This window comes from Chelonoidis abingdonii, chromosome 7 (assembly GCF_003597395.2).
Source record: "Chelonoidis abingdonii isolate Lonesome George chromosome 7, CheloAbing_2.0, whole genome shotgun sequence".
Taxonomy (NCBI): domain Eukaryota; kingdom Metazoa; phylum Chordata; order Testudines; family Testudinidae; genus Chelonoidis; species Chelonoidis abingdonii.
The window spans coordinates 69,691,624-69,715,141 of record NC_133775.1 but is presented as its reverse complement, the minus strand read 5'-3'; the positions used below and the strand labels follow the sequence as shown (position 1 = coordinate 69,715,141).

General features: G+C 42.8%; 1 protein-coding gene across 3 annotated transcripts in view; it reads left to right on the top strand.

Moving 5' to 3' along the window:
• The window catches only part of ATF6 (activating transcription factor 6), a 376,474-nt gene that overhangs the window by 71,908 nt on the left and 281,048 nt on the right, over positions 1-23,518 (top strand). For all 3 annotated transcript variants that reach the window (XM_075067999.1, XM_075067998.1, XM_032804925.2), the window contains 2 exons: positions 11,975-12,160; positions 14,198-14,289. In XM_075067999.1, the coding sequence (XP_074924100.1) occupies positions 11,975-12,160; positions 14,198-14,289 (278 nt within the window). The remainder of the gene's footprint in view (positions 1-11,974; positions 12,161-14,197; positions 14,290-23,518) is intronic.

Sequence of the window (23,518 nt, the reverse complement as noted above, 5' to 3'; positions counted from 1 at the left end):
CTCTAAGGTGCCACAAGTACTCCTGTCCTTTTTGTGGATACAGACTAACACGGCTGCTACTCTGAAACCTGCATAGTTCAGCATATTCATAAATGATCTGGAATATAGGGTGTTGTGAGTTAACAAAGTTTGTAGGCTATGCAAAATTACTCAAGATAGTTAAGTCCAAAGCAGACTGTGAAGAGTTACAAAGGGATCTGACAGAATTGAGTGACTGGGCAACAAAATGGCAGATGAAATTCAGTGTTGGTAAATGCAAAGTAATGCACATTGGAAAAAATAATGCCAATTATACGTACAAAATGATGGGGTTAAGAAAGAGATCTTGGAATCATTGTGAATAGTTCTCTGAAAACATCTGCTCAGTGTGCAGCAGCAGTTTAAAAAGCTAAAAAAAAGGTAACAACTGTTAGGGAAAGGGATAAATAATAAAACAGAAAATATAATGCCACTATCTAAATTCATGATACATCCACATCTTGAATACTGAATGCAATTCTGTTCATCCCATCTCAAAAAAGATGAATTAGAATGGGAAAAGGTGCAGAGAAGGGAAACAGGAATGTCCGGGGTATGGAACAGCTTCTAATGAGGAGAGTTTGAAGAGACTGGGACTGTTCAGTTTAGAAAAGAGATGATTAAGGGTGGATATGCTAGAGGTCTATAAAATCATGACTGGTGAGGAGAAAGTTAATAAGGAAGTGTAATTTACTCCTTCTCATAACACAGGAACTAGAGGTCACCCAAAGAAGTTAATAGGCAACAGGTTTCAAACAAACACAGTGAAGTACTTGTTCACACAATGCACAGTCAACCTGTGGAACTCATTGCCAGGAAATGTTGTGAAGGCCAAAAGTATGGGTTCAGAAAAAGACTGAGATAAGTTCATGGAGGATAGATTCATCAATGGCTGTTAGCCAAGATGATAAGGGTGTGTTTCAAATGCTGACTACCAGAAGCTGGGACTGGACGATGGGATGGATTAGTCAAAATTACTGTGTTCTGTTACTTTCCTCTGAAGCACCTGCTATAGGCCACTGTTGGAAGACAGGATACTGGGCTAGATGAACCATTGGTCTGACCCAGTACGGCTGTTCTTATGTTATTGTCATAGGCCTTGTAACATGGCAGGGTTTTCTGCATAGGAGTTAAGATGAGACAGTGTTTCAGACAAGTTGTTATGACTGGGATTTTCAGCAGAGGACTTTAGGGTCACAATATTTCCTGCAGGGGAAGAGATTATTCAGGTCCTTCTATAATAATTTGGATTGACTGCAAGGAGAAGGCACTCCTGCAGTAGATACACAGGGAAGATCTGCTGCTACTTTTTGTTTCAGTGTCAAGAATGGCTTGATAGCTGCTGCTTTTCTGTGGCTGTAAGTTTAGTCATGGCAGGCAGTCATGGCAGGCACATAGTCTATTCCTGGATGGATTTTGAATGCAATTTGTTCCTTTATAGTTAAGAGCACATTCAGCAGTCAGTTCAACAGAGCTCCATTAAAGCTCTTTTACTCTGGTGCATGAAATCACTGCCCACTCCTCCCAACCCTTGTATACAGTAGGAGTCAATCTATAACCTAGCGGTTAATCTGCTACCTTGCAGCAGACCCTGCCCTTAACCTGGTGGCTAATACTATATGCTACTATCTGGCAAACTAGAGTTCAGTTCCTATTCCTGATAATAATACTTTCCATTTGTATATTATCTTTTATCTAAGAGTCTTAATGTCAGGTTCTATTCTGAGAAGTAATTTTGAAAATGGATAGCCCTGTAGTTTAGTTGTTAGTATTCTGTGCGGAATGTAGGAAGGCCTACAATGCTTAAACCACTGACTTATCCCTCCCCCTGTTGAAATTAGCATCTAAATTAGCTGTTACCCCTCAAGAATGAGATCTTGGAGTTATCATGAATAAGTCTCTGAAAACATCTGCTCAATGTGTGACGGTAGTCAAAAAAGCTAACAATATTAGAAACCATTAGGAAAGGGATGGATAATGAGACAGAAAATATCATAATGCCACATATAAAACCATGGTATACCCACACCTTGAATACTGGGTGCAGTTCTAGTTGCCCCAAAAAAGATGTATTTGAATAGGAATAAGAAGTACAGAGAAGAGCAACAAAAATTATTAGGAGTATGGCACAGCTTTTGTACGAGGAGGGACTAAAATGACTAGGTCTGTTCAGCTTAAAAAAGAAATGGCTAAAGGGGAATATGAGACAGGTCTTTAAAATCATGAGTGGGTGGGAGAAAGTGAATAAGGAAGTGTTATATACTCTTTTCACATAACACATGGATTAGTGGTCACCCAATTAAATTAATAGATAACTGGTTTAAAACAAACACAGTATTTTATCATACAATGCACAGTCAACCAGTGGCACTTGTTGCAAGGAGATGTTGTGAAGGCCAAAATTATAAATGGGTTCAAAAAAGAATGAGTTAAGTTGATGGAGGGTAGATCCATCAATGGCAATCAGCCAAGATGGTTAGGGATGCAACCTCATGCTCCGGGTTTCCCTAAATCTCTGACTGCCAGAAGCTGGGACTGGATGACAGAGGATGGATCACTAAATAAATTGCTGTGTTCTGTTCATTCCCTTTGAAGCACCTGGCACCATCCACTGTCAAAAGAGAGAATACCGGGATGGATGGACCATTGGTCTGACCCAGTATAGCCATTCTTATGTTTTAAATTGGTGAGTGAGTGAGTATGTGTGTAGATCTGTAAGATGCCTCCATGGTGAATGTTCCTACTTATTTCCCTTTACAAGCTTGATTTTTTTGTTCCTTTTTAAAAGGAATTCAATTTGCATTTTTGAGCTATGGCTAGTGGACAATTTTTGTCTAAATGGAAAGTAATTTGGACAAACCATTTGAAGGTGAGGGAGCCAGGAAAAATTACTTTCACTTATGTTTGGAATTTGTTTTGTACATTTTTGATCTCCTGAACACCTTGTCTAAGGACCTTTAAATGAGAGCTATCATAGAATATCAGGGTTGGAAGGGACCTCAGGATGACTTCCTGAGGTCCCTTCCAACCCTGATATTCTATGATCCAATTCTATGATCTAGTCCAACCCCCAGCTCAAAGCAGGACCAATTCCCAACTAAATCATCGCAGCCAGGGCTTTGTCAAACCTGACCTTAAAAACTTATAAGGAAGGAGATTCCACCCATTCCAGTGCTTCACCACCCTCGTAGTGAAAAAGTTTTTCCTAATATCCAACCTAAACCTCCCCCACTGCAACTAAGTTTGATAAGCCAGATAATTGAATCCACACTTTGTCTAAGGACGTTATAATGAGGAGCTATCATAGAGAGGTTCGATCCCTCAAACCCTGAATATTCTATGATCCATTCATTGATCTAGTCAACCTCCGAGCTCAAAACGCAGGACTTCACATTAGGAGACCTGACCTAAAAACTTATAAGGAAGGAGTAGTATTCCACCCATTCCAGTGCTCACCAGAGATGAAAAAGCTTAGGACTACAACTAAACCTTCACCCACTGCAACTTGAAGACCAACCTTGTTCTGTCATCTGCTACTACAGAGAGAAACCTCTTCTTAGAACCCATTTTCAGGTACGTGAATAGCAGTCCGTATCAAATCCATCGCTCATTGTAGTCTCGCTTCGCACAAACAATCCCAGTCCTCAGCAGATATTGAACTAATCTTGCTTAAGACCTCCACTGCCCTTCCAATTTTCCACATCCTTTATTGATAGTATGGGCCCAGAACTGACACAGTACTTCATAAGACCAGATGAGAGCTTCGCTAATGGTGATTAGAGAGGAAATGTATTCACGCATCCACACCAAAATGAGCATCTTGGCAACAAGGGTACAAACCACTAGTTTACTCATATCCAGCTTCTCATCCTGAACACCTAAGTCCTTTTCGCGCGAAACTTGTGCACCTAAGCCATGTCGATCCTCCTCCGTTTGATAGCAAGTACATGGAGATCTTCCATCATAAGTGCACGATCTGCGAACCTTGCACTGTTAGAATCCTCACTAAGGTTTCTTCTTGGCCCAATCCTTAATGTATCCTAAGTCCCCTGTACCGTCCCACCTTCCAGCGTATCTACCGACTCCTCCCAGTTTAGTGTCATCTGCAACTTGACTGAGAGTGCAGTCCACGCATCCTCAGATCATTATATGAAGTAGATGAACAAAACTGGCCCAGGACCGAGCCCTTGGGGCACTCGCGCGCTTGATACCAGGATCTAGCCAACTTAGACAGGAGCCATTGAGATCGCTACCATGCTGAGGCCGACGATCTAAGCAGCTTTCTATCCCCTTAGTCCATCATCACAGCCCATAAACTCTTATTTGCTGCCGAAGATAATACTGTGGGAGAACCGTTATCAAAAGCTTGCTAAGTCAAGAAAAACATGTTCACATACTTTCCCCCCTCATCACGAGAAGCCAGTTATTCTCATCAAGAAGGCAATGAGGATTAGTTCAGAGCATGATCTTGCCCTTGGTGAACTGTCCAATGCTGACTGTTTCTGATCACTTTTCCTCTCCTTCTAAGTGCCGTCAGAAGTGGACCTTGAGGACCTGGCTCCAAGGATTTTCCAGGTACTCAGGTGTAAGCTGACTGGCCTGTAGTTCCCGGCCGGATCCTCCTCCTTCCCTTTTTAAAGATGGGCACTAATAATAGCCTATATTTCCAGTTATCGCGGGGGACCCACTCCCCTGTTGCCATGATTTTCAAGGATTTATGGCCAATGGCTCTGCAATCATGCCCCCCAACTCCTCTAGCATCCTTTGATGCAGCGCATCCAGCCCCATGGATTTGTGCTCATCCAGCTTTTCTAAATAGTCCCGAACCACTTCTTTCTCCACAGAGGGCTGGTCACCTCCTCCCCATGCTGTGCTGCCCAGTGCAGTAGTCTGGGAGCTGACCTTGTCCATGAAGACAGAGGCAAAAAGATCATTGAGTACATTAGCTTTTTCCACATCCTTTGTCACTAGGTTGCCTTGCTCATTCAGTAAGGGGCCTACACTTTCCTTGACTTTCTTCTTGTTGCTAACATACCTGAAGAAACCCTTCCTGTTACTCTTAACATCTCTTGCTAGCTGCAACTTCAAGTGTGATTTAATCTTCCTGATTTCACTCCTGCATGCCTGAGCAATATTTTTATACTCCTCCTTGGTCATTTGTCCAATTTTCCACTTCTTGTAAGCTTTTTTTAATTTTTTGATTAAGATCAGCAAGGATTTCACTGTTAAGCCAAGCTGGTTGCTTGCCATATTTACTATTCTTTCTACACATCGGAATTGTTTGTTCCTGCAACCTCAATAAGGATCTTTAAAATACAACCGGCTCTCCTGGACTCCTGTAAGATCTCAGGAGTACTTTTGTACCAAGTTGAAGGAAGGGAAGAGTGTATTTGTGAAGTTATTTTTCAACACCCTTCTTGAATTGTTGACACCAGAACTGCAGCAGTGGTAGTACTAACGCCAATTTCCAAATACAGAGGTAAAATAACCTCTCTTCTCCTACTTGAGATGCCCCTGTTTATTTATCCCAGGATGGCATTAGCTTTTTTGGCTTTTTTTCAGAATCACTGCTTCCCAGGATAGTCCCCATCCTGTAAGTTCTTTATTCCCAGATGTATACATTTACATGTAGCCATATTGAAATGTATACTGTTTACTAAGCGATCCAGATTGCTCTGAAGCAGTAACCTGTCTTCTTCATTATTTACCACTCCCCCAAATTTTTGTGTCATCTGCAAACTTTATCAGTGATGATTTTGTTTTTTCTTCCAGGTCACTGATAAAAGATGTCAAATAGGGTAGGGCCACTGGAAACAGACCTACCTGATGTTCATTTCTCATTTACAGATACATTTTGAGACCTATCATTTAGACAGCGTTTAATCCATTTAATGTGTGCCATGTTAGTTTTATATTTTTCTAGTTTTTAATCAAAATGTCATGCTGTATCAACTCAAGCACCTTACAGAAGTCTACATACATTACTTCAACACTATTACGTTTATCAACCAAACTTGTAATCTCGTCAAAAAAAGATATCAATTTAGTTTGACAGGATCGGTTTTCCATAAGTCCATGTTGATTTGAATTAATTACATTGCCCTTATTGAGTTCATTATTAATCAAGTCCCATATCAGCTACTCTATTATCTTGCATGGGATCAATGTCAGACTGACAGGCCTATAATTACTTAGATCATCCCATTTATCCTTTTTAAATATTAGCACATTTGCTTTCTTCTGGAACTTCTCCAGTGCTCCAAGACTTATTGAAAAATCAACATTAACAGTCCAGCAAATGCCAGAGCCAACTCTTTTAAAACTCTTGGATGCAACTTATCTGGACCTGCTGATTTAAAAATGTCTGACTTTGCAGGATGTTAAACAGAAGCTACTAGAGTTATTAGTGGAATAAAAAGAGTGTTATCACCTTATGATGAGACTGCATCACTTCTGTTCCTCCCCCCCCAAAATAATGAACAGAAATTTGTATTGAACATCTCAGCCTTTTCTGTATTATTATTGATAATTCTATTATTTCCATCTAATAGTGGAGTAGTACCTTTGTGAAAACTATTTTTGTTCCTAATGTATTTAAACAATTCTTTCTTTTTGTTCTTAACTCTATTGGCTGTAGATTTCTCCTAGTGTTCCTTCAACAGCCAACATAGCAGAGACACTGGAGGGAGGCTGATGCATCTCTGGTGTTATCTACAGGATAAAAGTGTAGAGCTTAAGTAGCTTAGGTGCCTGATCTGTGTTTTTCAGTTCTTGCCAATATTTGATTTTCTTTTAAATTTAATCTTAACTCTGAATTTTGCGGGTTTCTTATAGCCGTTTGATAAATACAAAGTTCTTGTGTAAGGATTTTAACCTTTCTTTACAAAAATACTCTCAATTTTGGCTTATCAACGTTTTTTCTCACTCTGAAACATTCTCCGAAGGGAAGGAGTAGAAGTGCTGAAGTTTGAGACATCTAAATTAAACTGGCAGATATACTGTAATAAATAATCCTGCACAGGTTCAGGGGGATGATCTGGATGGGGCCCTGTCATAGGTCTCGCCCTCACTCTGAACTTTAGGGTTCAGGTGTGGGGACCTGCATGAACACCTCTAAGCTTAACTACCAGCTTATATCTGGTCTCGCTGCCACCATCCAGATTTCTGAGTTATCTGGAAACTCTCTTCCCCCCCAAAACCTTCCCCTCCCTGGGTAGCCTTGAGAGACTCCTCAACCAAGTCCCTAGTGAACATTGATCCAATCTCTTGGGTCTTAAAACAAGGAGAATTTAACTATCCCCCGTCCTTTCCCCCACCAATTCCTGGTGAGTCCAGATCCAATCCCCTTGGATCTTAAAACAAGGAAAAATCAATCAGGTTCTTAAAAAGAAGATTTTTAATTAAAGAAAAGAAAAGTAAAAGAAAAAAACCTATGGGAGACAGCATACCAGCTGATCTCACAGACAACAGATTTAAAACATAGGATGTTCCCCTGGGCAAAAACCTTAATACACACAAGAATACCCAATTTGATAATTCCCCTAATTACACAAAAACAAGTTACAAAAGAAAATAAACATAAACCTATTTATTCCTTTCTAAAATTTACTACTCTGATAAGAGGCTGGTTCCTTGATCTTTTTCACTCTGGCTGAAACTGAAACTGACTCTAAACAAATGAAACTTCCCTCCTTCCTTTTGAAACATCTTGTTCCCCCATTGGTTCCTCTGGTCAGGTGTTAGCTAGGCTAGGTGAACTTCTTAAACCTTTGCAGGTAAAAGAGGCATTAACTCTTAACTATCTGTTTATAACAGGCCCCAATCTATTTCCTCTGTCTAACTTCCAGGATGCCAGACCTTTTACCTAAATAAATAGACATTTAATGTTTGTTGACTGAAATACTGTGTGGGTCATAGAAACCAGAACTATTGTGTGAATGTGGAATATGTTGTATCTTACATCTCCAGTATAATACTGATTATCTGAACTCTGGGTAGTTGAAGCTCTGTCAGCCTCCAGACCTTATCATACGCCTTGCTCATCTAAAACCCTGTTTTCTTAAAAGGCTTTATACGCTTGCAAAATTGAATGTGTTTTGCAGTATCTGAAAAGTTTCATCAATGCCTAGAAAAGTGTTTGTGCACAAAGCTCAATGCTTACAGAGAACATTAAAAAACAAAACCAAACAAAAAAAACAACCAACCCCAACCCCCCCACAAAGAAGTTGGAATAAGTACAAACAGCTTCATTTTCACAGGATTATGTCAGTGGCAGCAGACTAGCCATATTGTAAATGATCTTTACAGAACGCAATTAGATCAGCAGGGAGAGAAGCCAAATCCTTAGTGCATTGTAGCTTGTTTTCTTGGTCTCTGTAACCCTGCTGTAATATCATGAAGAAGAATAGTAGTGAAATGTTAGCCATGTGGCTTCTTCAGAATGATAGAATGACTGTCAGTGTCTGCAAGGAAAATTAGCTGCAAATGCTGCACAGCAGAATACTGTAGTTATGAGATAGTTATCTGCAGGAAGAAAATTTAGAGGAAAGCTAACACAAATAACCTCAACTTTGTCTCTTGTAGTTGCCGCAACCAAAGCTGTCTGGCTTGCAGAGTTTATGGACTCTGCTTTTCTTTTATCATTCTGATAATTTTCACAAATCCCTATTCCCAAAATTATTCAAATTATGTTCCTTTTTAATAAACCAAACTCTTAACAGTTGTAAGCTACTAGTGTGTCCATTATTAGGCTATTGGAGTACTCCTCAGATGTATGAAAACAATTAGCTTTCAGTCTTGTGTCTCCAGTGCACTCCAGCTCAATACAAATACAGTAACGCCTTGCTTAACATTGTAGTTATGTTCCTGAAAAATGCTGCTTTAAGCAAACCGATGTTAAGCAAATCCAATTTCCCGATAAGAATTAATGTAAATAGGGGGGTTAGGCTCCAGGAAAATTTTTTTCACCAGACAAAAAACACTACATATATACACAGAATATAAGTTATAAACAAACAATACTGTACACAGCAATGATGATTGTGAAGCTTGGTTGAGGTGGTGAAGTTAGAGGGTGGAAGAGGACGGGCTATTTCTCAGGGAATGGCTTACTGCTAAATGATGAATTAGTGTTCGGCTGAGCCCTCAAGGCTTAACATGTTGTTAATGTAGCCTCACACTCTACAGGGCAGCATGAATGGAGGGAGGGGAGATAGCATGGCAGACAGAGACATGTAGAGGAGAGAGAGAGAGAGATATGCATTGCCCCTTTAAGTATGCTGACATCATTCTAAGTACATTGCCTTTAAAAAGATCAGAAAGTTGAGACAGGAGCTGCGGCCAGCAAGCTCTCTCTGTCCTGAGCCCTGTCATGTCCCCAGCCCGCTCTATATGGAGAAGGGGTAAGTGGGGTGCAGGAGTAGGGGGAAGGGCGACACACTGACATTAGCCCCCTTCTTTCCCCCTCCCTTGCACAGCAAGCATGAGGCTCCCGGAAGCAGCTCCAAGGCAGAGGGCAGGAGCAGCACATGGCAGTTGGGGGAGGACAGCTGAACTGCAGGCAATTAATAGCCCATTGCCTGCTGGGCGGCTGCTGCACAGGGAACTTAAGGGAGCGGGGAGCTGATAAGGGAGCTGACTGTCCAGTCTGTTTCCAAGGCTGCATCCCCCTGCCCCCCCAAAGCAGTGGACAAACCAGGCAGCTGCCAAACAACTTATAAGGGAGCATTGCACAACTTTAAATGAGCATGTTCCCTAATTGATCAGCAAGGTAACATCGAAATAATGTTAACCGGGATGACTTTAAGTGAGGAATTACTGTATAACAACATCGCACACCCTGTTGTGGTTTATTGGAAGATGTTCCTTATCTTTAACTATGTGTCTCCATAATAAAGCAAGAACACAACTCCCATTCCTAGGCTATTCAGAAAAGAAAGTCCGTGTAACATTTAAGGCAGGGGTAGCAAACTAGCTCCAGATAATGCTAGTGTGGACCATGACTGTTCTTATCTTTAACAGGGTGTTTTCAGGTCAGCTTAGGTCTCAAATTTATATTCTTTTATTAAATTGGTAAAGGGAAATGTTTCTGTGCTTGATTTTATTCCAGTGGAAGCAGTGTCCAGTGTCAGACTGAGATGTTGAAAGAGAAGGTGCTGGAACAAACTGATAAATTAAAGAGCAGCAAGGCCTCCATTCTCATCCTCCTTGAACTTTGACATGGTCAAGCACCCTGTATTTTTTAAAATCCTGTCCTCTGTTGGCTTTTCCTGCTTCTCTTCCGGCCTGTTCAATCCCTCCTTTGACAACTCATTTGATTCAGTAAATGGACCTTTGTGTAAATGACAATCTGACTCAGAGTTTGGAAGGATAAATTCTTAGGCTTTAGGTTATAAACCAACATTGAGGACAGTATGTCACGGACTCACAGATCGTGCCCACTCACGGCCCCGTAGGGTCTGTGGGGGGTGCCCCTTTCAGTGAGACAGCCGTTCTCGGGGGTCCACTCTCTCTCGGGGTCAGGCCCCTCCACCTCCTGGAGCCGCACCTCTCTGAGCCTTAGCACGTCTGTTTCTCGCCGTGGGCCCCCTCAGGGAGTCCACGCACTCTGGACCCCCTGGGCCTCCTCACCCCCAAAGGGGTTGATGCAACCCTGTTCTCTAGACCGGAGTGACTCTCAGCCAGCATAAAACAGGAGGGTTTATTGAGAGTTGAACACAGCACAGGAAACTGTTAGGGCCTCAGGTCTGGCCTCCCTCAGCACAGCACATCCCAGTCTCCCCTGCATCCAGATGGGCTCTGCCTGCTCCCCCTCTCCAGCCCAGGCCCCCCTGCTTCCCAGCTGGGCCTCCAATATCTCCAGCCCCAAGCCCTGCCTCTGTCCATTGTCTTCTCTCCAGGTAAACAGGGTCGTAAAACAGGATGGCCTGGGTCTCCTCTCCTCTCAGCCCTCCTCTGGCCCCATCTGGCTGGTCAGGTCACCGGGGTCCTCTTCGCAGCCCATTGTCCTCCCACTGGCCAGAACTGGTTGTGACTCCTGAGCTGGGTCACCAGGTCACCAGTCGCTGGAGTCTCCAGGTCATTGACCGGGGTCGCAAGTTCCCTCTCCGGTCCTCTGTAACAACAAACTCCCTCTGCTCTCACCTCGTTAAACCAGTAACACCGGGGGACACTGAGTCCCACTCTCTCTGCATGCAACCCACTGGAAAACACAGAAAACCCAAGAAAACCCCCCACTTCACCACACAATAGGAAAAAACTTCCCCTGCAACAGTGCAGGGTTGTTGCCTGCAAACCCAAGAGTTTATTTGCCAGTGCCTTGTTCAGTCTAGTTTTCAATAGCTTCTGAAATAGTATCCCAAGGGGAGTGGTAGAAATCTCATAATTTGACTTAATGTTGCTATTTACAAATTTCCTGACACTGAGCCTACATTTTCTTTAATTTCATTCTGTTGCTCTTCGTCCTCCCGATACCACCGTGCACAATCCTGTTTGCATGATGCTCATTCCTAGTGGTTACAATATGCTGTAGTGCATATTATCACTGTAGTTGATGACTGTGTCCCCTCTTAGTCAAGATTTTTACAAACTGTGTATGTTAAGTTCTTTACCTTTCCTCATAAATTGGTCCCTGAAAATCATTTGCTGCACAGGCACAGCAGTTGTCCTGCACTCCTATATATGGTGGGTACCAGTTGTGCCAAGGAAATATGAAAGAGCACAGGTCAGAAAAGAGAAGAAATTGGGACGTAATTCTTTCATTCCTTCTGTGATCTAATTCTTGGGGGTATATCCTGATAAGAGACTAGGTGCTGTGGTGATGAACACATTAAGAACTTCTGCATAGAAGTGCTCAGTTGGCTGAAAAAGTAGCGGAGCAGAAATTGTGTATGAGATGACCAATGTGCAAGTAGGTTAGGGTTCCCTATTTTAACCAGACTGCTTGGTCCCCATCTAGATTAACATCCTGAGAAGACAGCAACGCATGATCAAAAACCGGGAGTCTGCCTGCCAGTCACGCAAGAAGAAGAAGGAATACATGTTGGGGCTGGAGAGCAGGCTGAAGGCCGCCTTACTGGAGAATGAGCAGCTCAAGAGAGAGAATGGCTCACTGAAGAGGCAACTGGAGGAATTGGTGTTAGAGGTAAGAAGTGTTTGTGGAAGGACAAAATCCATGCAGTGCTTTGCTTAGAACAGCATGATAATTAACTTGTGTTGGTATAGGCTTCATATTGGCACATGCCAACAACTGGGGGGCAATAGGGATGGCTGTTATGGACCTCTATCTGCTATTAGCTTAAAATAATGCACATGTTCATCATGTTCCCCCTTCCTTTTCCCTCACCTGCTGGTCTGGAGCCAGAGTCCCCATGTCAGCATGCTGTCCAGATACACTGCTAGATGCGTCATTTCTGAATTACATTTGTTTACTTACCCAGCTAATTACCATTGTTAATTAAATTGACATTTGAAGGAAACTCCACACTAAATTAAGTGATGTGCTTCTCACATGCAGTTAAGCTCCCTCCATCCCACTATTCATAATTGTTGGCATAGAAGCCTAGAGTGATGCTAGAAGGGCCCACTGTGATCATCTGCTTGATCCTATATAACACAGGCCATAGAACTTTCACGGGATAAGTCCTAGAGCATGTATTTTTAGAAAAACACCCAATCTTGATTTTAAAATTGTCATCCCATCCGTGTGCTGCTCTTTGTTCTTTCCCCATATACCTGGGAGGATGTTTCTGCTTCTCAAGCAATAATTTCATCAGAAAAGAACCAAGTGACAATCCTAGTCGGTTTCCCTTTATTCTTCTGCTTGGGCATGCTGTGTGCAGGAGCAGCACTAGCGGGAGCCTCTGCTCTCGCTGGCATGGAAGAAGGAAGAAACGATCTGCAGGACGACTTCAGGATTGCAGTTTTCTGTGGGATAGCTTCCAAATGTTAACCCCGCTACATAATTCCCATTATAATTCACTTCAGTTTCCTCTAGCAACTGTCTGCGGAAAAGAGATTATTCCGGAGACTTCCTTAAACATCTTATTTCCATCAAGATGTCTTTATTTCAGATCAAACCCATTAAAGGTGACTAAAAGAGGGGCTGAAAGAGTAAGTGTTAGACTGGCCTTCGTAGTATTTAAATATGTGAAGAAGGCCTGGAAAACTCTCCCTTTCCTCAATTTTTTTCACTTTAAAAATATCCAGGCTTGTCTTCCCTGTTATACTACATGCACCTCATTCCTGGAGGACCCAGTGTTGTGGATTGGGAGCTCATAGCCTTAAATGTAAGAGCTAAAGTAGTTGAATCTTAAATCAAAGAGCTTTTCTTCTACTGATTGACAGGCATTTGAGCTACACGAAGCTGATTAAAAATCACTTCCCCTTCAGTTAGAAGGGGGAAAGAAAGGAGGAGTAGACCCGTGGTCAGGATACTACCTGTAGGCTTTGTCTACACTACATAGCTTTTAATGACATGGCTGGGTCGTTACAGCTATGCCGCTAGAAGTCGTGCAGTGTAGCTGCTGTTTGTTGGCTCTCCTGCTGACATAAAACTTCCACCCCCAACAAGCGGCATTCATGCTGTTCACTCTGGTGTTTGTCATGGGAAAATTGTGGGGGTTTTGGGGGTGGGGTTAACACCTCTGAAAGATAAAAGTTTTGTCATTCAGTTGCCAGTATAGATGTAGCCTTAGGAGAAATGGGTTCAATTCCCGGCTCTGCCACAGACTCCCTGATGGCCTTGGGGAAGTCACTCTGTACCTCATCTTTCCATCTGTACAATGGGGATAATACTACTGCCCTGTTTCAAGGGGAGGATTAATATATTACAGACTCAGGTGTTCAGATACTGTGGTGATGGGAGACAGATAAGAGCCTTAGATAAATTTATTAGTGTTAATTCCTTGTTGTAAACTATTGGTTCTCCAGTTGTCCATAGAAAATTTGGGTAGATGGGACTTGAATGCAACGTAAAAGAGGTCTAGATTTATTTTTAGAAAGCTCTGGCTGCATTCATACATCTTTATGAAAAAAGGGGAAACTCATTTTTATCTCTTCAGTTTTACACTCTGCAAGTCATCCTTAATATAAAAGGCAACAACAGGAGTTAGTGTCTGAAATGCATTTGTGTTTTCAAATCCTCACTTACACTGAGTATGTGCTCTGTCTCCCTGTTTAGAACCAGAATCTTAAAATCCCCTCTCCAAAAAGAAGAGCTGTGTGTGTGATGGTGATATTGGCCTTTGTAATGTTGAACTATGGCCCACTCAGGTAAGCTCCCTTCAAGCTCTCTTCATCCTCTCTCCACAACCATAGAATTAATTATTGATATGAATCCATAGCCTTGATTATCTACCCTCCTCCCAGTTCATTTCTACCTAAATCTTTAATACTGTCTGTCTGGTGGTGGGAGGTCATGGGTTCACAGCATAGTTTTTTTCCTTTGTCATCTTCTATACTAAGAGGGCTTCTCAATAGTTGACATGTTACCATGGATAATAACAGAGTGAATGATACTGGGGGGAGGGTGTGTATTCCACCTCCCTTCCCTTCTTCTTTCTCCACTCTCTCAATTTTTGAAAATTGGAGAAGCTTTGAAAAGTAATAGTGGAAAAAGGGACAGGGAAGATCTCTTGATATAATTTACTCTCTTGCATTCAGTGACAAAAGGAGAGAAAACAAATCTCAAGTTTCAAAATGATTTTGGTTTTCAAAAACAAGTGAAAATCTCAATTAAAAAAAAAAAGACAAGTTCTGACAAAAAACTTAGTTTGTGAAACCTCATTTTTCCCTCTTTTTGATCAAAATAAAATCCAGTTGTCTCTAGCTCCCTGACTTTGATACGATCAGTCTTAAAATTTGGCTCTTCTGTCAGCGTGTCAGCATCCCTTTCAGTTGAGCAAATGGAGTTAGTTTAGAAGCAAAAATATTACTTCTGAGGGCATTCTGCACCAAAAAATTAAAAATTCTGCACACAATATTTTAAAATTCTACAAATTTTATTTGTCAGATAAATGTGGAGATTCCAGCATGGCATTGGGGAACATTGGCTGCACAGAGGTGGGAGATCACTGTGCAGCCGCTGCCCCTTCTCCCCACCCCCAGTACACGGTCTCAGCAGTGAGGCTGCACACAACCCTGACACAGGGCAAGGACCAGGCCTGCCTCAGAAATACCTCAGGGTTCTTCCTCTCTGTGCCAGGTGCATCAGGTGTGGGCAGGCAGGCTCAATCCAAGTGTGGAGGTACTTAGTCTGGGGGATCCAGATGTGGGTTGAGAGGGTTCTGTGTGGGGAAACCTGAGTGTGGGCAGCTCAGGGAGGGGATTCATTTGTGGGGGGATCTGGATGCACAGGGGCTTGTTGGGGGGAGGTTCTTGGTGCATTAGTAATGGGACTCTGCAGAGTGGGGATCTAGGTGAAGGTCGTTGGGGCTAAGCAAGGGGGGTTCTGGGCATGGGGGGGACAGAGCTTGGCGGGGGGGAGTCTGGATGTTGGGGCTTAGTGGGGGGTCCAGATGCTGAGGGAGTACTCTATATGCAGCTGGTTGGGGCTTGGGGTGGGGAGCTGTGTGTGGGTGGCTTGTCAGGGTGGTCCAGGTGAAGTGGGGCTCATCAGGCGGGTTCTGCGTTTGGGGTGGGTGAGGCTCAGCAGGATGGTCTGCGTATGAGGAGGTCCGGATGCATGGGGGAGCAGGTCCCTGTACAGGGATCCCTCCCTTGCAGCTGAGGAGCTATGGGTGTAGGAAGTGACAGGGAGTTTGCAGAGCTTCGTGCATCTGGGAGAAGAAATCTGGGAGTAGGTCTGACCCAGCCCTGGATGCTGGGAAGAGGAAGTCCCATCCTCCCCAGCCCAGCCAGGACTGGCAGCTGAGCCCAGCACAGGGTAGGAGCCACTAGAAGGGTCTTCCCCAGCCCCCCGCCCCACAGTGATTTACCTCTCTGCCAGCTCCCAAAACATACTGCTGGGGAGGAGCACATGACCGCTCTTGTGACTTCCCTTTGCTTTCCCATCAGGAAGTCATTTTTCTACAGGGAAGCAAAGAAATCTGTAGGGGATATACATTCTGTGCATGCACAGTAGCGCAGAATCCCCCCAGGAGTATATAATAATGTATTTGTTCTACTATCATGGAACTTTTGTCTGACTCTTTGTTGCTTCTCCATAAAGAGTCACAGTAGGCATTGCTTAAAATTGTGAATTTCTCTTGTTTCCCTCCTTCATCATGGGCATATCCCTCATTACAGAAGGGCCAGACTTCTGGATATGTAAGTTATAGTCATAACTCTGTTTAGCCTTTTCTGGTAATCTGATTTACAAAGTTCCCATCATAATGAGAAAGCAATGCTGCAGAGAGAATATTGTGAATTCCCTTTGACTGACTAGTTGCCTGTGTACCAAACAATGTACAGTTGAACATAAAGCATATACACTAATGCTTTTTAAGCTGGGAATTAAAATTAATGTAGATAGCCAAGGGAGCAAGGGAAGGTCTTTTAGTAGAATGCCCCGTGGGACACAGAGTGAGGGATCGGGAAAGAATTCCACTCCCTGTCAGGTCTATTATAAATAAATCTTTAGCATAAGGGGGACAAAAACAGAGGTTTGTTTTTTGGTTTTTTTTGGATTCTGGGATTACATCCCTGTTCACTAAACCTGGCTTTGGAAAGTAGGGCTCTGTCCTTTGTGGAACTCCTTCCTGCTCCCCAGGTGGAGCACTACAATAGACCTCCAGTTGCTGTATATTGTATGTGCCCGTTCAGTACATGAAGAATCACCCTTAATGTAAGAGAGAGAGAGATTAGAAGAATCTGGATTTTCTTAAAAGGGTACTGCCAAGATGATCCTGTATTTGAAAATGAAATGTTTACCAACACCAGTTAGATTGTTAAAAATGAAAGGACTTTAAACTCTAAGTGACTTGCCAGTATTGATGCTATCTGTCTTCACCTTCACTTCCCTCAGTGTCAGCAGTGAAGCTGGACAGGACAGTTTTGCTTATTTCTGATATTAAGCCCAGTTTCCTGCACATCACTTGTTATATTTGTGATTCAGACACTGCAGTGAAAGGTTTAAAACCTGTACTTATCTTCATACCACCTCATTTACATTGATTTTTAAAACTCTGAAAATACACTTTTTTCCCAGTACATAAAATTTGGACCTACTCTACTTGTTTTTGTGCCTTGAATGTTTGACCAAATGAAGTTAGTCCTTTTGTGGCTGTGTATGCTATGGAAATGCTCATGGGCTTTATTTTATAAACACAGGACAGTTGTTGGATTTTCTGGCTTTTGTAGAACTTTATAGGTGTTTTACATAGAGCCTACTGTGTGAATTCCTGCAATATTGTATGATTTTAAACCACACTTTTCACCCAGCAACTGAAAATAGAATGAATAGACTTATTATAATCTAATCTACAGAAAATCTACCAGGCAGGTTATAGAGAAGTAAAAAAGTCCTTTAAAACTCTTAAGTCCTGCCTCTTCAGACAGTGATTCTCTCAGACATTACAAGATAAGTATTGGGGCTAATGAGTGCAGGAATGGGAGATATCCTAAGAAAGTATAGGTACTTTGGGAAGCAATGGGTGGTGATATAGGAGATCGCACTATTAACTCATAAAGTTGAGCTCCTGACCACTTGTGATTGAAGAGCCCATGGCATTGTCTATAGCAGTAGGGAAGCTAATTCAGATGCCTTGGCAACACTTCCAGTTTGAGTAATTACTTTCTGCCTCCTTAAATCTCAGTGTAGTTTTAGTTGCACAGGGTTTTCTACTTCCTGTCCTAAATTGGCATGTGGAGTTGCTATGCGCTGTTTAGCATGGAACACAGCAGCTGTTAGCCATGAATTAAGTAATGCCTGCATAGTTTATAAATTGCTTTGGGCTCTTTTAGGGTGAAATGTGCTATAGAAATGGAAAATAATGGTTACAAAACAAGATACTGCTCTCTTCTGAGAGTTCAAAAGCTTTAAGAACAAACATTTTTGTGGGACTGAAGTCACTGCTGCCTTTGTGCTATGAGGGTTTGGGAATAATTCTGGCTGTATCTCTGAGTTTGAATGTCAGTTTAGGGTGGATGGATGGTTTATTTTGATGGGTTTGTTTTTTAATTAAACAAAAAATCTCCACCCTGGTGAGAGAATGCACATAAAAATATTCTTCTGCTTGGAAGGTGTAACTGGGTTGCACTCACCTCTCACAATTGCCCCCTGGCCAAATGTGTGTGCCTGCACTCCCTCTCTGTTTGTGGTGGGTTTTTGGTGACTCAGCCTGCCGGCCAAGTCATACACAGTCTGTCTGTGACGTAAAAGCAACACAAACCCCTTTTGGGGCACAAGTCCAACAGGGGCCTCTCTCAGTGCCCTCTGTGATGTGTCTCAGTTTGTCCCTGCTCTGGAATAGAGCAGTGCCTCAGGGCTCCTTCCCTGGAGGCAATGTCTTCGCCCTCTCAGGGCTTTTCTGGCCCCAGCTCTTAAGCTGGCCCACTACAGTTCAGTCCTCCAGTTTGTCTAGGTCACTCTGGACCCTATCCCTATCCTCCAGCATATCTACCTCTCCTCCCAGCTTAGTGTCATCTGCAAACTTGCTGAGGGTGCAATTAATCCCATCATCCAGATCATTAATAAAGATATTGAACAAAACTGACCCCAGGACCGACCCTTGGGGCACTCCACTTGATACTGGCTGCCAACTAGACCTTGAGCTGTTGATCACTACCCGTTGAGCTCGACAATCTAGCCAGCTTTCTATCCACCTTATAGTTCATTCATCCAATCCATACTTTTTTAACTTGCTGGCAAGAATACTGTGGATCCAGCAAAAATAGTGTGGTGCACTCCTGCTTCTTGTGCTCCCACCACAGAGAGGTCCGAGAAGCACTGCTTTGCTCCATCCAAAGGAGGAAGTGTTTATAGTCTTGCACCCAGTTCCTAACTCCTTGGTGGTATACATGGTCATGGAGAGATCCAGGCTGCAACATCCAACAATTACTCCCTCAGACATGGGTGCCAAATGGCTCGATCTCCAGGGATCAAAGGACTTCTCCTCCACCTTTCTCCAGTTCAGGATTTCAAATTACCAGGCTGTTCGAGTTAATATGATTTAACCAATTATACAAAGATTTTAGAATTCAAAGACAAACTACCTCAGGAAAATGGAGCCCACTTCCAGTCCTTAATTGATGAGGGCAAACTGGTGGCTAAGATTTCCTTCCAAGCTATAGAAGATGTTACAGACACTGCATCCAGAGGGATGGCTACGGTCATTCTTATGAGGAGAGATTCCTGGTTACAGTCCTAGGGTTTCTCTAGAGAGGTGCAGAATACCATGTGGGATCTGCCCTTCAATACTGTTAATCTCTTCCATAAGAAGACAGCTGAGTCTGTCCACCCCGTCAAGGACTTGAGTACAGCTTTTTGCTCACTGTACATCTATACTCCTTCCCCTAAGAGAAAGCATCACAGGCAGGGATACAGAGCAAGACCACCTCCTCAACCTTTTTACCACCAATGCCTCTGTAAATGACAGAGGGTGCACAAGCCCAGACACAAAGTGCCTGTGACATCCTTTGCCACCCCTCACTTTAACCCTCAATCAAAGAATTTCTTTTGATGGGACTGTTAAGACTTGTGTCCCTTTACTGATGCCACATCATCCCCCCCTCCCTCTTTCAGTTTTTTGGAGGCTGCCTTACCCAGTTAGCCTGGAACTGGAGGGCCCTAACAGTCAACAAATGTGTACTGGAAAGTATTCATTGGGACTATCTGATCAAGTTTCTGTCAACTCCTACCCACAAACCCCCTTCTTGGTTCCTTTTCAGGGACCAATCTCACAAGGAAACTATCTATCAGGAAGTGGACTCCACATCCCCATCAGGGAAAAGGATTCTGCTCCCCATAATTCTTAATTTCCAGACAGAATGGGGGATGGAGGCCCATTCCGGACTTACAACGTCTAAATATGTTCATCCAAAAATTAAAATTCCACATGGTCATATTTTCATCAATAATTTCCTCCCTAGAGGAGGGCACATGGTTTGTGGCTATCCATATGAAAAACACATACTTTCACATAAACATTTACTCATACTATAAATAGATGCTTATGCGCAGCCGAGCTGAGAGTTTCAGTAGATCTGTGAATCAGAACTGTCTTGGCCAGCTGGGCACAATAAGGATGACTTAAGCGCTGTCATGATAGATTTTCCATAGAACCTGTGGTATTAATGGGATTGGAGAGAAGGCATATCAGTTCATAGATTCATAGACTGTAAGACTAGAAGGGACCTCGAGAGGTCATCGAGTCCAGTTGCCTACCCTCATGACAGGACCGAATACTGTCTAGACCATCCCTGATAGACATTTATCTAACCTACTCTTAAATATCTCCAGAGATGGAGATTCCACAGCCTCCCTAGGCAATTTATTCCAGTGTTTAACTACCCTGACAGTTAGGAACTTTTTCCTAAAGTCCAACCAGTTTAAGCCCATTGCTTCTTGTTTCTATCATTTAGAGCTAAGGTGAACAAGTTCTCCTCCTCCTTGAGACACCCTTTTAGGTACCTGAAGACACCCTTTTAAGGAGTACCTGAAAACTGCTATCATGTCCCCTCTCAGTCTTCTCTTTTTCCAAACTAAATAAACCCAATTCTTTCAGCCTTCCTTCATAGGTCATGTTCTCTAAGACCATTTAATCATTCTTGTTGCTCTTCTCTGGACCCTCTCCATTTCTCACATCTTTCTTGAAATGCGGTGCCCCAGAACTGGACACCAATACTCCAGTTGAGGCCTAACCAGCGCAGAGTAGAGCGGAAGAATGACTTCTCGTGTCTTGTTTACAACACACCTGTTAATGCATCCCAGAATCACGTTTGCTTTTTTTGCAACAGTATCACACTGTTGACCATATTTAGCTGTGGTCCACTATGCCCTAGATCTCTTGTCCTGCCATACTCTCCTTCCTAGATAGTCATCTTCCCATTCTGTATGTGTGAAACTGATTGTTCCTTCCTAAGTGGAGCACTTTGCATTTGTCTTATGAAACTTCATCCGGTTTACCTCAGGACCAATTTCTCCCAATTTGTCCAGATCATTTTGAATTTTGAACCCTGTCCTCCAAAGCAGTTGCAATCCCTCCCAGTTTTGGTATCCGTCCGCAAACTTTTTAATAAGCGTACTTTCTATGCCAACATCTAAGTCGTTGATGAAGATATTGAACAGAGCCGGTCCCAAAACAGACCCCTGCGGAACCCCACTTGTATACTACCTTTCCCAGCAGGATTGGGAGCCATTAATAACTACTCTCTGAGTATGGTTATCCCAGCCAGTTATGCACCCACCTTATAGTAGCGCCCATCTAAATTGTATTTGCCTAGTTTATCGATAAGGATATCATGCGAGACCAATATCAAATAGCCTTACTAAAGTCTAGGTAAATATACCACATCCGACATGCTTTCTCCCTATCCACTAAGACTCGTTATCCCCCTATCAAAGAAAGCTATCAGATTGGTTTGACACGAACGATTTGTTCTTACAAATCACATGCTGGCTATTCCCTATCACCCTAAAATTCACCCTTATGCCTACGCCTCCAAGTGTTTGCAGATGATTTCTTTAATTACTTGCTCTCCATTATCTTCCTGGCACAGAAAGTTAAACTAACTGGTCTGTAGTTTTCTGGGTTGTTTTATTTCCCTTTTTTATAGATGGGCACTATAAATTTGCCCTTTTCCAGTCTTACTGGAATCTCTGCGCCGTCTCCCATGACTTTCCAAAGATAAATAGCTAGAGGCTCAGATACCTCCTCTATTAGCAATCCTTGAGTAGGTTCGAGGATGGATTTCATCAGGCATTTCATCAGGCCCTGGTGACTTGCAGGCATCTAACTTTTCTAAGTGATTTTTAACTTGCTCTTTTTTTATTTTATTTTCTAAACCTACCCCCTTCCCATGAGCATTCACTATGTTAGACATTCCTTCAGACTTCTCAGTAAAGACCGAAACAAAGAAGTCATTAAGCATCTCTGCCATTTCCTAGTTTCCTGTTACTGTTTCTCCCTCCTAACTGAGCAGTGGGCCTACCCTGTCCTTGGTCTTCCTCTTGTTTCTAATGTATTGCTAAAAAGTCTTCTTGTTTCCGTTTATTCCCATAACTAGTTTAAGCTCATTTTGTGCCTTTGCCTTTCTAATTTTGCCCCTGCATTCCTGTGTTGTTTGCCTATATTCATCCTTTGTAATCTGACCTAGTTTCCATTTTTTATATGACTCCTTTTTATTTTGTAGGTCATGCAAGATCTCCTCAGATTCCTCTTTGGTCAAGACCATTGCCATTCAGAGTCCTTCCATTAAGTCTAGCTAAAGCACCCAGAGTCTTTACGAAAGCTTTTTTCAGTAGTGGCAGCTTGGATGAGAAGAAATGGGTTCACCGTCTTCCCATACCTCCACAACAGGCTCCTAAAGGGCATATCATACAAGCAAGTCAATTTGGCAACCCGTTTCCTTCTTTGCCTGCTTCCTTCTCTCATTATTTGTATTGATCACAAGAAGTCTTTGTTGACCCCCACAAAGTCCACATTCTTCATTTGAGTGACCTTGGACTTGACCACAGCACAGAACTTATCTACCTCTTGAGAGATTCCATGTTATGGGTGCTCTCATAAACTAGGTCACCCTCAATTCCCAGACTTAAGTCAGATCATGCCTGCCTCCCCGCGGCCATGTGGCCTCATACACACATTGACACCATTTGCCAGGCTCCATCTCCATTGTCAGCAAACCTGGCTTGTCTGTTCAGCAGAAGGGGCAACATCAATGCCAAAGTGACAGTTCCTTCCAAGGGTCTGGACTCTTATTTGGTGGACAAAACCAGAGAACGTTTGCATGGGAATCACTTCCCTCACACTGATACCTGAGACAACCATCATTACCAAAGCCTCCCTCCTAGGTTCGGGTGCTCATATAGATGATCATGCTGTACAAGGCATCTGGACCCTTTCAGAGTCCAGGATGCATAATTATTAGAACTGAGAGAAGTCCTTTGGCCCTGCAAAGCCTTCCTCCCCCTCATCTGATTTTGATGTATCCAAATAGTGTCGGACCAGTGGACAACTGTCTTCTGTATGGTGATAGTGACTATGAAATGCTCAGGGAGATTAGAGAGGTTATAAAAATAAAATACTCATTAATAATGGGGGATTTCAACTATCCCCATATTGATTGGGTACATGTCACCTCAGGACAGGATGCAGAGATAAAATTTCTTGACACCTTAAATGACTGCGTCTTGGAGCAGTTAGTCCTGGAACCCACAAGGGGAGAGGCAATTCTCGATTTAGTCCTAAGTGGAGCACAGGATCTGGTTAAAGAGGTGAATATAGTTGGACCACTTGGTAATAGTGACCATAATAGACTCATAGACTCTAGGACTGGAAGGGACTTCAAGAGGTCATCGAGTCCAATCCCCTGCCCTCATGGCAGGACCAAATACTGTCTA